A 16,665-nucleotide genomic window follows, 5' to 3' on the forward strand; every position below is an offset into this window, starting at 1 on the left:
GGGCGGAGCTGGGAGATGAGAGGCCGCTCTCTGTGCTCCACCGTCACTCGGACTCGGACTCCTCCCCTCCTCTTGGCTGCGCGTATCTCGGGCAGGTCGGGGCGCTGCATAGAAAAGCAGACAGTAACAGCGACTGTGTTATTGAGCAGAGAGCGGAGTGAAGAGACATCATGTCAGGTAGAGGGAAAGGAGGTAAAGGACTGGGCAAAGGTGGGGCCAAGCGCCACCGTAAAGTTCTCCGTGATAACATCCAGGGCATCACCAAACCCGCCATCCGCCGCCTGGCTCGGCGTGGCGGGGTCAAGCGCATCTCGGGGCTGATCTACGAGGAGACCCGCGGGGTGCTGAAGGTTTTCCTGGAGAACGTGATCAGGGATGCGGTCACCTACACCGAGCACGCCAAGCGCAAGACGGTCACCGCCATGGATGTGGTGTACGCTCTGAAACGCCAGGGCCGCACTCTCTATGGCTTCGGCGGCTGAACTGCCTGCATTGTCCCTGCATCAACACAAAGGCTCTTCTCAGAGCCACCCACCCCCTCACGGAGAGAGCAGCCCCTCGCCACGTTGGCATGAAATTCATTTCCTGTCCTCGTTCTCTGCCCTTGCCCATAGATTTCCCTTCATTGCTGCTTGTCAGGGCTCGTCTATTTTACAAACGTGACCTTCGGCCGATAGACTTTCTCTTTGGAAATTACTAAGATGATGCGCGATCCGTCGGCACCGGTTACAGCCCCCCCCCACCAAACTCTGGGTCGGGGAACACTTGTCTCGTCTCCGGCTGAGCTGAAGAGACGAACGTTCTCCCCGTGTCTGCGTGGGTTTTCCCGGGGACTCCCGTCTCCTCCCTCCTAAACGAACCGGGCTGCAGGGTAATTGGGTGTAAATTTGGTGACACAGACTCGTCGGCCGGAATAGCCTGTCACTATGCTGTATGTTTAAATTAATTTAAAATATTCAGCGAAACTCTAGATTCCCTGAAAATGGCGGGCGGTTTGAAAATAAAGAGCAGCCAATCAGACTGCAACCTCTGAGCCGCGTGATGGCGGAAGTCTGACCCGCTGTCAAAAATATCCAAATGTGGCCAGAGATAACATTCCCCGGCCGCCCCAGATCTTCAAACTCTCTCCTTTCTATCCAGTTGATGACAGGATGCAGCCAATCACTGCGTTGAACTGTGTGATTGACATCTACTTTACCAATCAGAATTTCTGGGGCGTATTGAACATGGAACAACACAGGCTCTTCGTGTCGCCATCTACATATTCTAACCAAAAAACTAAACTGTTCGTACCTCGTAACCCTCCATTTGCCTGTCTAAATGGGTCTTAATTATCCCTAAAGTTTCAGCAAGCATCACCATCCTTGGCAATGCATTCCAGGCATCCACAAGTCTCAGAAGACAGGACAAATAATAAAAAGCTGTGTTAGAGCTCATTTTAGGTCCAGTGATCATGATCCCATTTGTTTGGATAAGGATAAATCTGGTTCTCAAGTTGAGATTCTAAATTAGAGGAAGGGATCTAGAAAGTATGGAATAGTTTAGGTTGTTTTCTGGCAAGGGTGTGCTTGGTAAGTGGAAGGCCTTCAAAAGTTACATTTGTCGAGTACAGAATTTTTATGTTCCTTTCAGAATTAAAGGCAAAGTTAAAAATCACTATTTATTAATTTTTAATGTTTTGAGCAAGAAAATTTATGTTTTAGTGCATATGTGAAATTAAAGATGAAATTAGCAGGGAGAGGGATTCATGGATGTGGAGGGATATTGAGTATCACATTTAGAAGAATAAAGAGGGATCTGGAAGTTTTTGGGCTCTTGGACCTGCATGATGTGGTTATAAACATGAATCGTTTCTCCATGATAATCTACAAATTATCGTCAATATCTTTAACTTGGCCTGTTTTAAGAAACTCCTCCCAAACTATGACCAGCACATAAACTGCTGTGACAGAGGCCCCAGCTGATTGTGAGGTGAGAGTGCACCCAACTTCTCTTTGAGACCACATCCCAGGGAATCAGGCAACAATGAAGTACAGGGGTATGGGCCAAAGACTGTACTGACCTCCAATCAGATGCTTTGCAGCTACTGTCGCCCACTTTCTATTGTTCTCCAGTGGAATGTTGTTCAAGGTTTAAGATTCCTTTATTTTCACGTTAATAAAAACAGTGCAATATCCTATAGAATTTGCTTTCACATGCCGAAAGGCAGACAAATTTGCCATCAGCAGAAACTGACAGAAATGCCTCTTTCAAAGAAAGAGAAGCAAAAGAGTCCCCTCAGTATCACTGAATGTAGATTTGACTACAATGCTCCTGTACCTCCCACAGCCACAGAGAATCCAGTCTAAAATATCAGTAGCACAAGCTGCAGATCTGAACCTCCAACACAATCAGGAAACCTTCAGTACCTTTGGCACCCACATGCATCCCCATTCTTATACGTGGGACCCCTTCAACTAGTCTGGAGCCAGCCTTCAGATGACCGCAACCTGGTACAAATCGCAGTTGCCAGCAGCCTGCACTGTTTCCTCATCTTGTCTGTGTGCTCTTCAGCCACAGGACTCCTCACTGATCTGCCACCATGGTCACCAACCCAGGGGTCATCGAATCTGCTTCTTCTTCTCAAGTAGGTGGTAATATCCGCATTAGGAAATCTCCGCTTCCCCAAAGTCTGTAACACCATGTGAATGAGCCAATCATTTGCAGCCATCTTGGGCCAGATACTATGATGGTGGCTGATAGCCTTGGTCTCCTTAAGCTCCTCAGGATGTGTAGGTGCTGCCATGCCTTCCTGATCATCTCCTTTGTCTTGTCCACATTGAGACTCAGGTTGTGGCTCCTGCATCACAGTACAAGCCTTTCAATCTCTTCCCTGTGGGCTGACTCATCACTGCTCACCATGAGGCCAACTACCATTGTGTTACCCACAAACCTAATTATTTTTTTGGAGCTGGCAGCAGAATCATGAGCTAGCAACGTGAATAGTAGTGGGTTGAGCACATAGCCCCGTGGAGCGCCAGTGTTGCATGATGTGACTTGAAGTTTTGCTGCCAACCCAGTCAGACTAGTTTTTCAATCAACAAGTCCAGGATCCAGCTGTGGAGAGGAATACTCAGACAATTTGTTCCTGATTGCATCTGGCCTCTAGATGAAATCAAAACCTAATTTCCCCTCAAACTTCCTCCTCAGCCTGCACCTACAGGCTTAACCCTTTTTGTTGTGAGGAAAGATTTCTCACTGCCCACTCTCACTGTGCCCCTTACAATCTCATCACCCTCTCTCAGGTACTCCTCGGCCTCCTCCATTCCAAGGAAAACAAACCCAGCATATCCAGTCTCCTACCCACTCAAAGGCACCATTCCAGGGAACATTTGCATGATGTTTTCGTGACTATTACTTCTGATCCTGGTAAATCCACCCTGCTTCCAGTCCACTGCAGTCATGGCCTTCCTACAGTGTGGTGGCCAGTATTCTACAGTTCTCCAGTTCCATCAGAACTATTTTGATCAGGATGGTGCTAAACACCTCTTTTTCAACATGCTCGCTCTTTATTTTCCATCACTGAACCCAGTCTCTGTCCAAGACTCGCTGAGCACAGCTTCCTCCATAATTTTATTTCTGATGGCAACATTAACTGCCCATTTCACACATTTCTGGCTATTAATCATTTTCCTTCTTTGTCTGGGATATAGATAGGCCAGTTAGAAGAGAGAGTAGAAAGATGGAGTTTAATACCGAGAAGTGTGAGGTGCTATGTTTTGGTATCAATGATCAGCAAAGGTCATGGTAGACAATTGAGGAGTGTAGTAAAACAAAGGGATTTAGGAATTCTGGTACGTAATTCCCTGAAAGTGGAGTCACCTGTAGATAGGGTGGTGAAGAAAGCTTTTGGTATATACTCCTTCATAATTCAAAATATTGAGTACAGGAGTTGGGATGTCATGTTGAAGTTGTATAAGGCATTGATAAAGCCAAACTTGGAATATTGCATGCAGTTTTGGTCACCGCATTATAGGAAGGATGTCAACAAAATAGAGGGCAGAAAAGATTTAAAAGAATGTTCCCTGGGTTTCAGGGTCTGAGTTATAGGGAAAGGTTAAACAGGCTAGGACTTTATTCCCTGGAGCGTAGAAGATTGAGGTGTGATTTGATAGAGGTATTTAAAATTATGAGGGGGACATATAGAGTAAATTTGGTAGCCTTTTTCTATTGAGAGTGGGGAAGATTCAAACAAGAGAATATGGATTGAGATTGAAGGGGAAAAAGTATAGGGGAAACATGAGGGGGATTTTCTTCACTCAGTGGGTGGTGGGAATGTGGAATGAACTTTAGGCAAAATTAGTATATGCAGGCTCAATTTTAATATTTAACGAAAAGCTGGATAAGTATAAAAGCTGAGAGGTATGGAAGGTTATGGCCTGGGCGAGGGTCAATGTGACTAGGGAGAAAATGTTCGGCAAGAACTCGAAGGGCCAAACTGGACTGCTTCTGTGTTGTAATTGTTATATGGTTATAAGGTTTATTGGATTCATTTGTCGGTGTTTTATTCGGTTACAATTTATCTCTCTCTTCCCCGGTTGCAGATTTGACCTGGGAATGTCTCTGTGAACCCCTGTGCGCAGTGACTGCCGCTGCTGCTCCTCTGATTGACATTTCCCTCCGGAACTCCTCCAGGCTGCCGCTCCTTTGATTGACAGCTGCCTCCTCCTGGGCAACCTCTCCTTCGACAGAACCATCCGCCCCTCCTCCCGGGCTGCTGCTCCTTTAATTGACAGCTCTCTCCACCCCTCCTTGGGCTGCCGCTCTTTTGATTGACAGCTTCCTCCTCCTGGGCAGCCTCTCCTCTGATTGTCAGCTCCATTCGCCCCTCCTCCCGGGCTGCCACTCTTCTGATTGACAGTTCCCACCCTTCCACGCTGCTGCACCTGATTGACAGCTCCTTGTGATGATACGATAGGGGCTGTGCTACGTCAGTGAATGACGACCCTCAGCAACAGGCCGGCCCATGGTCTGGTGTGGGTGATCAGTGTGGTAGTGAAGGCAGATCCTAACCTGTAAGGAGGGGTCCAGGATGGTGTGTTGCCTCTTTGGGGCCAGGGGTCATGGATTTCTCACAGCAGCTCAGGAAATCCTGAAAGGGGAGAAGGAGCAGTTGGAGGCCTTGACCCATCTCAGGGCCATGGTCACAGGCAGGAAGGGAAATGATGTCCAAAGAGCAGGTTGTGGTGGGATCCATGCATCAGGGACAGGGACCCCTGAACTGGAGGGGCACCAATATCTTGTTGAGATTTGCTGGTGCTCGTTTGGAAAGTGGTGAGGCTGATTAAAAAAGAGTAAAATAGAACACAGTTAATAGAGTGGACAGGCTGGGACCAATGGATGAGCAAGGAGGATATGATTCTCCAAACTGCATTTATTTATATGTTAAGAGTAAAACAGGAAAGTCTGCAGACTTCGTGATGGAGATGAAAACATAATGCTGGAAAAACTCAACTGTTTGAGCTGCTGAGTTTCTCCAACAAAGTGAATTGTGATTACATTTTCTCTCATGTTGAAAAATGTAAAGCTAGAGGGAATGTTTCACCTGAGGGGCAACCTTTACCCACAGAGGGTGGCCTGAATATGGAAGTGGCTTCCAGAGGAAGATATAATGGAAGGGACAATTGCGTCCATGAAGGGACATTGAGACAGGTTCATGGATAGGAAAGATTTAGAGCACACATGTCAAACTCTGGCCCGTGGGCCAAATTTGGCCCGCGATATAATTATATTTGGCCCGCAAGATCATTTCAAAAATGTATTAGAGGTGGCCTGCTGGCCGCCGCGCCAGTATAGAGCATGCACAGTAATACAACAAATCCCAGAATGCATTGGCGTCAGCCCGCTAATCACCCCCACCTCCTCTGTTTACGTTGCAGGGTCTCACCATGGACTCTGGTTTTGGGGCCTGGCCGGTGTCAGGGGAAGCCAAGGCCGCTTCCCAGTGCCCGGAACCGGAGTCCTTGGGCCTGACCTCGCCAGGACCGTTGCCCACTCCCCCTCCCTGCCGCAGGCCGACCCGCGACTCACGGTGACGGGGACGCTGATCCACCGAGATGCCGCCCTGCAGCGAGAGCCGATGCCCCCGCACTGTCGTTGTCCAACCCGATCGCCCGCAAACCCCGCCCTCCCGCACACAGGCCTGAGTTAGGATTATGAACTTTAATCTCAGGATAAAACGATCTTCCAATAGTTTCATGTCACAGTGATAAATATATTCCTGGTTAAGAATGGTCCTGCACCTGGATACAAGCTCATTAGGCATAAAACTTGAAAAGTGTGTAAATCAAAGGATATCTGTACCAATGGAAAAAGGGCATGGCAAATAACCCTGCTAGAGTTCATGCCCACAATCAATCACCCATTTGATTGTTTCAGGAATCATGTTATTCTCCCACATTCTCAATAGCCCTCAGATTTTACTATTCGACAGCACACTAGCAACATTTCACAAATCCTCTACAGAGAAATATTATTTATTGAATATTTTATTTCTCATTTGTTAATGCTTCTGGAAAGAGTTTATCCAAAACTATTATTAAACATTTATTTTAATAAGAAAAAGTTTAACATTACATATGTTGAAAGAAGAGAAAACATGCAGATGTTGTTGAAAATTTTCAATAAATATTTAGTTCGGCCCTTGACTTAGTCCAAGTTTTTAATTTTGGCCCTCCGTGAATTTGAGTTTGACACCCCTGGTTTAGAGGGATGTGATCCATATGCACATAAATGGGACTGACTCAGAAGGGAACCTTATCAGCTACATCAGATCCCATGGACTGGGAAGGAGAAGCATTGACGAGACTCTAATTGAACTGAAAGGGTCAATGCAGAGAAATGATTCTTTACAGTTGCTCATTCAAACACTAGCAGAATGGGGGCTCAAAACTAGTGATAAAGGCAGACCATTTTGGAAACATTCAGTGTTCAGTCACTGTCTCCAGCGTGAGAAGGAGATATTTAGATCCATTTGCAACTCTGTTTCTCATTTTCTCAGACACTGCCTGAACTGCTGAGGATTTTCTGTCTTTATTTCATATTTCCAGCATCTGCAGGTTTGTTTATTTTCCATCCAAAAACAGAGCCTGAGTTGAAGGCCTGAACTCAAGTGAGGTCAGTCTTTACTTGGTGGTGCTTAGAAGGATGAGAGGTGAACTAATCAACTTCTCATGTGGTTTACAGATGCATATAGAGCGATGGAGAAGGTGGTGATTGTGTCAAACCAGCTGATTCTAGCACTCAGCTAACCCCGTGTGTATCCGTGAACCTGACTCGTGGGCCTGGCTACTCGTCCAGTGAGAACATTGATGTCGTCTCTTCCTTCCTGTTGGGCATTAAACAGTGAGTGTCTGTTAGTGCCTCACTCCTCCAGCTGACAATGTACGGAGTTCACAGTAACAACTGCCGTGCAGAGAAAAGACTGATTCAGCAAGAAGGCACAGGTCAGGTCAACTCATGGATTTTTCCTCTTTTTTCAGAAAGAATAGTGGGAATCAAACCTGTTCAGGTGTATATACCTCTTACAGAATATCAGGGAAGCCATCAGTGTCCCTGCTGTCTTCATCTGCGAGAATTGCATGCAATTGTAGCTCCTTGCAGATTGTGTTAGGAAACTGGAGCTGGATAAATGCCGGATCATTCAGGAGGCTGAAGGGGTGAGACACAGGAGTTACAGGGATACATTCACACCAACGAGGCAGGAGGAAGGGATCAGGCTGATATCAGAAGAGGGAAAGGGGATATGCAGTAATTGCAGGGTACCTCTCTGTCTTTTCCCTCAAAAAATGTATATACCATTTGGATACTGTTAAGGGAGACAGCTTACCAGTACAAGCCACGGCAGTCAGATATCTGGCACTCCAGGGATTCAATAGCTTGGAGAACAGATGAAAGGTTTGTGGACAAGATTGAGACAACATGTTGCCTCTCAGGTATCAGATCGAACCACTGAATTCTCAAGAGAGAGTGTGAGCAGCCAGATATCATGATCCATGTTGGGACCAGTGACATGTGTAGGAAGGGAGATGAGTTGAAGGGAAGAGGATAATGCAGCTTCATTCTTAGCAGATGAGATGGTGCAGGAAGGATGGTATACCTGTCAGAAGGTTGGGTGGGTGGGGGGCGGGGTGTTCAAATGCTCCCGCATGTGCCAGGTTCCAGATAGACACAGTGTCCTCACACCCATCTGGGAATGCCATATAGGCATTCTGTGGGTTCGCATGGAGCAGCTGGACCCACTCGACCAGAGGTTCAGACTTGTGTGTCCTCATGCCTATGGATTAATACTGGGCCTGAGGAATGTCAGCCAGGTGGGTAAAGTGGTTCCTGACACTGATCTCCGTGGGAATGTAAACAGTCTCTCATGAGTTATCATGGTGGCCGTATGCAGGAGGGACCGGATAGTGTGGAGCACATCTGGGAGGACCTCTTGCCAGTGGGGGATGGGGAGGCCCTTGGACTTTAATGACAGTAGTACTGCCTTCCAGATCATGCCACTCTCCCGCTCCATTTGGCCATTCCCTTTGGGGTTATAGCTGGTGGTTCAGCTAGAGGAGATTCCCTTGGATAGCAATATTGACGCAGCTCGTCGCTCATGAAGGATGAACCCCTATCACTGTGGTCATAGCAGGGGTATCTGAAAATGGTGAACAGATTTTTCAGAGCCTTTATGACAGTAGCTGCAGTCATGTTCAGGCAGGGGATGGCAAAGGGGAACCACGAGTATGTTTCAGTCATGTTGATGAAGTACATGTTGCGGATCATGGAGGGTAGGGGTCCTTTGAAATCCATACTTAGATGTTCAAATGGGCAAGTGGCCTTGATCGTGTGCCCAATCAGGTGTGACCAGTCAGGCTGGTAGAAGTGCATAGACCTGGCAATTTCTGATCAGCGTCCTAATGTCCATGAAGAAGTAAGGAAGATTATGGGCCTTGATGAAGTGGAAAAAAAAACAGGTGGTCCTGCAAGGGGGGGGGGGGGGTGGGTAAGAGGTCATTGTGAAGTTACTGCAGGTGATCCATCTGTGCATTGGTGCAAGTCCCCTGAGATAGGGCATCTGAGGGCTTGTTGAGCTTTCCTGGCTAGTACAGTACATCATAATTGTAGGTGGAGAGCTTGATTCTCCACCTCAGGATTTTATCGTTTTTGTATTTATTCCTGCTGCTGGTTGTTGAACATGAAGGTGACTGCCCGTTGGTCAGTCAGCAGAGTAAAAATCTTACCGGCAAGATAATGTCTTCAGTGCCGTATCGCTTCAATGATAACTTCGGCCTCTTTCTCCATGGAGGAGTGCTGGATCTCGGGGACCTGGACGGGTGTGAAAAGAATGCTACAGGCCAGTCCGCCTGGTTAAGTGTGGCGGCCAGGGCAAAGTCGGATGCATTGCTCTCCACCTGGAGCAGGTTGGATTTGTCCATTGTGTGCACTGAGGCCTTTGCCATGTCAGCTTTGATATGGTCGAATGCCTCGTAGGCTTCTGCCGACAGGGGGAACATGGTGGCCCTGATGAGGGGTTGTGCCTTCTCTGTGTAGCTGGGGACCCACTGAGCATAATAAGAGAAAAAGCCCAGGCACCTTTTCAAGGCCTTGAGGCAGTGGGGGAATGGTAGTTCTAGCAGGAGGAGCATGCGGTTGGGGATGATGTCTCCATTTTCCACAATGCAGCCAAGTATAGCCAGGTGATGTGTGCTGAAGACATACTTCCCTGTGCTATACGTTAGATTTAGGCATTTTGTGGTGTGGAGGAATTTCTGAAGGTTCCTATCATGGTCCATCTAGTCATGGGTGCAGATGGTGACATTATTGAGGTATGGTAAAATGGTTCGCAGCCCATGTTCATCTACCATCTGATCCATTTGCCTCTGAAAGACTGAAACTCTGTACGTGACTCCAAAGGGGACCCTCAGGGAGTGGTAAAGCCAGCAATCCGCCTTGAAGATTGTATGCTGGTGGTCTTCAGGGTGAATGGGGAACTGGTGGTAGGTGGACTTAAGTCTATGGTGGAGAACACCTTGTACTGTGCAATCTGGTTCATTATGTCGGTTATGTGGGGCAGGGCGTATGCATCCAGCCGGGTGAACCTGTTGATGGTCTGGGAGTAATCGATGACCATCTGGTGTTTCTCCCCACTCTTCACCACCATGACCTGGGCTCTCCAAGGGCTCGTACTCTGTTCTTATTACCCCCTCAGTGAGGAGGTGTCTCATTTCTGACTTAATAAATGCCCTGTCCCTGGTGCTATATCGCAGACTTTTAGTGGTAATACAGTCTGGTGAGATTGGTGAACGGGGTTGGGGAGAGATCCGGAGCATGGAGAGACCATATGTAAGACACGGTGGTTGGGTTTGGGACGGATGGTCGGCCACATGGTGAGAGGAGGGTGGGCGGTTTAAAAACTGCTCATTGCAGACCGTGAGAGGAGGATGGGGCCCATTGTACTCCAAGGTGATGCTCTTCATGTTACACTGGAAGTCTAATCCCAGTAGGATGGGTGCACAGAGCTGTGGTAGTACAAGGGGATTAAAGTCTCGGTATACTATGCCCCAGACAGTCAGTGTTACTGTGCAACTGCCAAGAATCTCTGCTGAGCGAGATTTGGACGCCATGGAAAATCAATGGCTCGCGGGCTTCATCCCAAGGGAGTAGTGCTGCACAGTTTCCAGGTGAATGAAGCTTTCAGTGCTTCCACCGTCGAATAGGCAAGTGGTGGGACGGTTGTTTACATGGATGTCCATCATGGATCTGGAGAGTTGATGAGATTTGTCCTGATTCAGGGTCACCAATGCCAGCATCGGTTTGTTGTCTGAGGAGTTCCATTTGGCTGCTGGTGGTCTGGAAGTGGTATCATCATGGGTGGTGGTCTTCATGGTGCGCATGCATGGCTATCCCAGCTCGGATGATGTGGTGCTGGAACTCTGGACTGGTTTGGACTTACAGATCTTCGCAAAGTGTTCTTTCTTCCTGCAGTTGGAGCAGATGGCATCCCTGGCAGGGCAGTGTTTCCTAGGGTGCTTAGGCTGCCCGCAGAAGTAGCACTTCAGGTGTTTGCTAATGGTAGTGGTGGTCAGCTCAGAGTGGGAGTAAACTTGCAATGCCTCCTCCCAAGATGTTTAAGAAGCAAAGGATTGAGTACAGTGTCCTGTGGAGACAACACACCACAGGCATTACACTTTGCCATGGACATTAATATGGTTAGGACAGCATGGTTAGCATAGTGGTTAGTGCAAATGCTGTTACAGCACCAGTGACCTGATTTATCATTCAGCACTGTCTCTCAGGAGTTTGTTTATTCTCCCCGTCTCTGTGTGAATTTCCTCCAGTTGGTCCGGTTTCCTGCCACCCTTCAAACATATGGGATGGGATTTGGAGGTTAATCGGTATATTTGGGGCAAACGGGCTTGTGGGACAGAAGGGCGTGTGTCTAAATTTTTTTAAAAAAGTTATATTTAAACATTCTGTCATGCTTGGGCTTGTCAAAAGTCTTGAAAGAATTAAAGTAGGCTCTCATTACTTGGTAAAAATATTTAATGATAAATCAAACAGCCTCTTCCCTTCATCAATCCGTACTGACTATCATCTGTGGCTTTCAATATACAGTTTTATATTGTCTCTTAGAATTGGGTCCAATAATTTGCCCATCACTGAAGTTAAACAAACATGGTTCAGCCCTTCCTCCCATTTTTAAGCAATAATGCAATGTTCAACAGTAACTCCTCCAATCTTACTATTCCTGCAACCAGGGACTGTTGAAAATCAAATATCAGAGTCTGGAATAGTCTTGGCAATTGGAGTCAGGTGATTCAGGCAAATGGAGTTGAAAAATTCAGATCAGCAGGAAGCTGATTGGGAAATAGAGATCAAGTGATCGAGGGAACAATTCTGGTTGCTACCTCGGTAACTGTGTTACACTCACCTCTGCAACAATTCTGGTTGCACCCTCTGTAACAGTGTTACGCTCACTTCTGCAACAATTCTGGTTTCTGCCTCTGTAACAGAGTTACGCTCACCTCTGCAACAATTCTGGTTGCTGCCTCTGTAAGAGTGTTACGTTAACCTCTGCAACAATTCTGGTTGTTGTCTCTGTAACTGTGTTACGCTAACTTCTGCAACAATTCTGGTTGTTGTCTCTGTAACAGTCTTACACTAACCTCTGCAACAATTCTTGTTGTTGCCTCTGTAATTGTGTTACGCTCACCTCTGTTAGCCTCTATGATAATCATGTCACCCCAATTATGGAAGGGATTTCAGGATACTTCAAAAAGTTCAAAACCTATCTTGCTGCAGTTTATCAGGATGACCATGGGGGGGCATCAGAGTGCCAAATTGTGTCAACCTGAATATATTTGTAGTGCCTTCTCTTTATTGGAGTTCCTATTCTTTGGAGTTGAGGAGAAATGAGATGGTGTTGAGATGTTTCCACTGGTGAGAGAATCTCAAATAAGGATCAGCAATATAAGGTTTGGGGAACTCATTTAAACCTGATCGTGTACTATCCCACCAAGGCCACCCATAACTTGGAAGAATTACCTGATTTTCTATCTGGTGCTCTCCAGCTGGATGGTATTAACATAAACTTTTCCGGTTTCTACTAACCTGCTCTCCCTTACCTCTCCCTTCCCTTCTCCTGTCTTTCCCTCAGCTCTTCCACCTTTCTCTATTCACGTAGCCATCCTTCCTTCACTTGCTGCTGCGTCCTCCTTCCCTCCTCTACCTATTACCTCCTACCTTCGGTACCAGACCTCTGCCTTAACCTTTTATGCTGAGGCCTGCCGATGTTTGTCAATACCTTAATGAAGGGCTCAAGCCCAAAATACCGGTTGTATATTTTTATCTTTGCTTTATAAAGGACACTATTTGACCTGCTGAGTTTCTCTGGCATTTTGTGTTTTTACTTCAACCACAGTATTTGCTGACTTCTGCATTTTACTTTCAATTTAAAAGCTGTATTCAGCTGCCTTGGTCTCTTTTTTTTATCTCCTTTAACTTCAATTAACATGAAGAAATGTGAATTTGGGTCTTTCTGCACAGTCCTACACTGCCGGAAGGTTTAGGAGATCTAGGATTGATGAGAATGAGGAAAATACACCAAGACTGTTAAACAAATAGGTGGAATAAAATTCCAATAATCCGGCACACTGGGCCCTTTGATGGTGCTGGACTGAGTGATTTTTCTGGATTATTGGATGTTTAATATTATGGGCTGTGGGTATGAGGTTGGGAAGGTGAGATTGATGGTGGATGGTGGCACAACATTATGGTTGAAAAGCCTGCATAAGCTGTGATGAGGGATCAAGTTTGAAGGATTCCAAGTAGGACAATCCTCCACATGTTCGTAGTGAACTGTAAAATTTATTTACAGGCTGGAGAAATTACAACAGAATGTACACATACCTGATTCGCAAAGAAATACAAATCTAGCTATAATATGCAACAAGTGAGACACAAGTCTCTCCCACACGTATGGCATAAATAGCTCCCACCCTTTACTGGCAAATACCTAGCAATTAGTCCTCCAATGTTGCACATGGCTCACAACCTAGAGTGGAGCTCAGGGATGGTCGTAAGGGGAACAGAGTGAATGAGCCCACATGCTAGGTTTTATACTGAGCCGGATAGAAGGTAGACCCATGTTACTTTAGGTAGAGAAGGGGACCAATTGGAAGGTGTCTTTCCCTGTGTGTAGGTCTGATCTTGATTGACATGATCCTCCAGTTGCTGTTCCATGTTCTAATAACCCAACACATTTAATTCACTTATGACATTACATCATGTCTTCCTGTGAACCCAATGAGCTTAAAGGGAGCAGAAAATCCACAATCCTGGACCATCAGGATTTCCAAACAGTTGGATGCCAGATTGTTGGAGCATTATTGGTGTGATAAATCATTTTCTGTGACAGCCCACTCTGAAACAAAATCTTGCATGCTTTTCTTTGTTAATTCCACAAGGTGGTGCTGTGGACAGTCAAGTTCCCAATCACTGACATTAGACCCTGAGCTTGTGCAGGTAAAAACAAAGGTGGAGAAACTCAACAGGCAAGTGGTGTCCTTTAAATAGCTAAGGTAAAAATACATAACTGGCATTTCGGGCTTGAGCCCTTCAAGGTATGGAAAAAATGTTGGTAGGTGTCTGAACAAAAGAGGGGGGGGGGTGGTTGCAAAGGCAGGAGGTGATAGGTGGAGAAGGGAGGGAGTGAACAGCAGTAATCAAGGGGAGGTGGGATGGGAGGGGGAAGGGATGGAGGAGAACTGGAAAGGGGAGGGGGAAGAGGAGAGCAGGTTATTTTACACTGCTTGACCTACTAAGTTTCTCCAGCTATGTGTTTTTAACTTCACCCACAGTGTCTTCAGATTTTCGTGTTTCATTCCTGAGCTTCTGCAGTTTGATGCATATAAACTCAACAACTCAGTGGTTCCTTTTTTAAAATTAGGGGTATGTGACTTCAGTGAGTCACACCGTGATCTCGGCCAGTGTGGGGTGGGGTGTTAGAAAATGGTGGTACTGCTGGTGGTGTGGACCCGGGAGAGTGGTATCAATGGTGCTGTGAAGGGTTCAACCACCAAATTCTAATGCTAGCAGCTCTGTACAGGCTTTAAGTGGCCTGTTAAAGGAGCAGAAGATGTATGTGCATAAAGTCCTACCACCTTGAGGTCTGTGCCCAAGATGGTGACAGCTGTGTTGAGCAGTGGCTATGAAAGGGTGTAGACTTCTGGGGAGCAGCAGACTGGTGCAGGACACCAGAAACAGAGAAAACACCCTGTGTTGGGAAGGAAAAGCAGAGGAGATGACCCTATGGGGAAAGTGACCATAGCAATGAACTAGGGAGGGGCTCAGTAGCTGAAGGATCCCCTCAGGCTGCTGGCGACTGGTTCATTTGAACCAGGTATTGGAACTGGGATTCAAGAGTGTGTCACAACAAGAAAGGCTCCCGAAGGTCCTTGGGCACTGAAATATTCCTGATCGTGTTGGAGGTTTGTATCTGAACCTCAGGTTGTGAATGGATCGAACAGGAATCTGTGTGGCTGCACAGGCTGTGGGAGCACTGGAGGTGAATCCACGGACACTCAGTGACACTGAAGGGACTCTTGCTTCGCTTCCTCTCGTACTGTAAGGGATGCCAGATGATACTAATAGCCTCTCTCTGTCTGCCTTATGGCAGGTAGGAGGAAATTTTGTGTAATATTACATTCTGTACTATTACATGACAATAACCTATCTTGAATCTTGCAACTCAAAAAAAATGTGTCTGGTTCTGTATTGTGAATCGTACATTGAAAGGTTTGACCACCAGCAGTGACAAGAATAAGACATTTTTACAAGCAGTAAACACAGGCCAGTGAGTAACTTCCCTTTGATATGGGGATTTAGAGTAAGTGTTGGAACTGTAGACCAAAGCTGTAACCATACTTTGTTTCAATTTGATGTCCTTGGTAATGATGCTTTCCTTTAAACAGCAGATACTAAAGCATTAACAGCATTATTTAACAAGCAGGTTGAAGATGTGGCGGCCCGCAATTGCGGAGATCAGGCCGGCACATCGCGCAGCAGCAGACGCGGACAGAGATCACTAAAGCGACTCCCAGGACAACAAACCAGCAGGGGTAGAAGGTGGGGCAGCATCAGACCAACAAACCTAAAATGGCGTTGGTCAAGTTGCCCAGCTAACTCAGCAGAAATAGGCTGGAGAAGAAAGGCATTCATATGTATGGATGTTCCCATCCGCTATTGTTATTCATATGGATGACTCAGAATCAGCAAAAATGGCAGGAACTTGAATAGTATAAAAGCAGCCTTTCCAGCTCTAATAAAGGAGTGAGCTTCCAGATTCAGGGCATCAAAGCAGAGACGACCTGGTACTACCATGTGGTCAGCGCGCTGGATCCACAGACTGAAGACAGAGTGGCCAACTTTATACACAGGCCACCATTGGAAGGCATTTACACTGCCTTCAAAGAGCTATTAACCGAGACATTTGGACTCTCGCGGCAAGAGTGAGGAGCATGTTTGCCCCATCTGAATGGGCTTGGAGACAAATCCCCATTGGCACTCATCAACGAGATGCTGGCCCTCCTGGGAGATGAGTAGCCCGGCATCATGTTTGAGCAGGCATTCTTGGAACGGATGCCTGAAGACATCCAACGGCTCCTGGCAGATTTCACCGACCCTCAGAAAGTCACAGCATGAGCAGACATTCTGTTGAAAAAGAAACAGAAGTGCTCGGCTACCGTGGGGCTCGTAAAGAAGTCCTGCAATCAGACCAGAGCAGTCCTAAGTGAGGAACAGCAGACGAGAGGCAGGAGCGAGTCCAGCGACAGATAGTGCTTCTACCACCGGAGATGAGGCACCGAGGCCCGCTGATGCCAGTCCCTCTGCGAGTTCCAGGGAAACAATAAGGCCAAGCCGTCGCTGATGGTCATGATGGTTGGCCACCAAGAGAGCCTCCTGTATGTTTGGGACCACCTATCTGGCAGACGCTTCCTGGTGGATACAGGAGCAGAATGTTAGGGTGATACCCCCGACTGGGTTGGACAATAGGTGCAGGCTAGCGAGACCCACGTTGAGGGCTGCCAACAACAGTATAAGGACCTATGGCACTCGTAGGGCTGAGCTGCAGTTCGGGGGCAG

At 46.8% G+C, this 16,665-nt stretch overlaps 2 protein-coding genes across 3 annotated transcripts in view; both read left to right on the forward strand.

Annotated features, from left to right (window-relative positions):
• mlip (muscular LMNA-interacting protein) overlaps positions 1-16,665 on the forward strand; it is a 186,951-nt gene that overhangs the window by 517 nt on the left and 169,769 nt on the right. For both annotated transcript variants that reach the window (XM_069885960.1, XM_069885958.1), the window contains exon 2: positions 7,225-7,484. The gene's annotated coding sequence lies outside the window, so the exon portion shown is untranslated. The remainder of the gene's footprint in view (positions 1-7,224; positions 7,485-16,665) is intronic.
• LOC138736436 (histone H4) lies at positions 33-993 on the forward strand. Its single transcript, XM_069885964.1, has one exon. The coding sequence runs from the start codon at positions 171-173 to the stop codon at positions 480-482; it is 312 nt and encodes a 103-aa protein (XP_069742065.1). The 5' UTR covers positions 33-170; the 3' UTR covers positions 483-993.

The sequence above is a fragment of the Narcine bancroftii genome, chromosome 6, assembly GCF_036971445.1.
Source record: "Narcine bancroftii isolate sNarBan1 chromosome 6, sNarBan1.hap1, whole genome shotgun sequence".
NCBI classification, from domain to species: domain Eukaryota; kingdom Metazoa; phylum Chordata; class Chondrichthyes; order Torpediniformes; family Narcinidae; genus Narcine; species Narcine bancroftii.

Excerpts from the sequence above, each read along its gene's own strand:
- LOC138736436 (XM_069885964.1), top strand. The coding sequence starts at position 171 with ATGTCAGGTAGAGGGAAAGGAGGTAAAGGACTGGGCAAAGGTGGGGCC.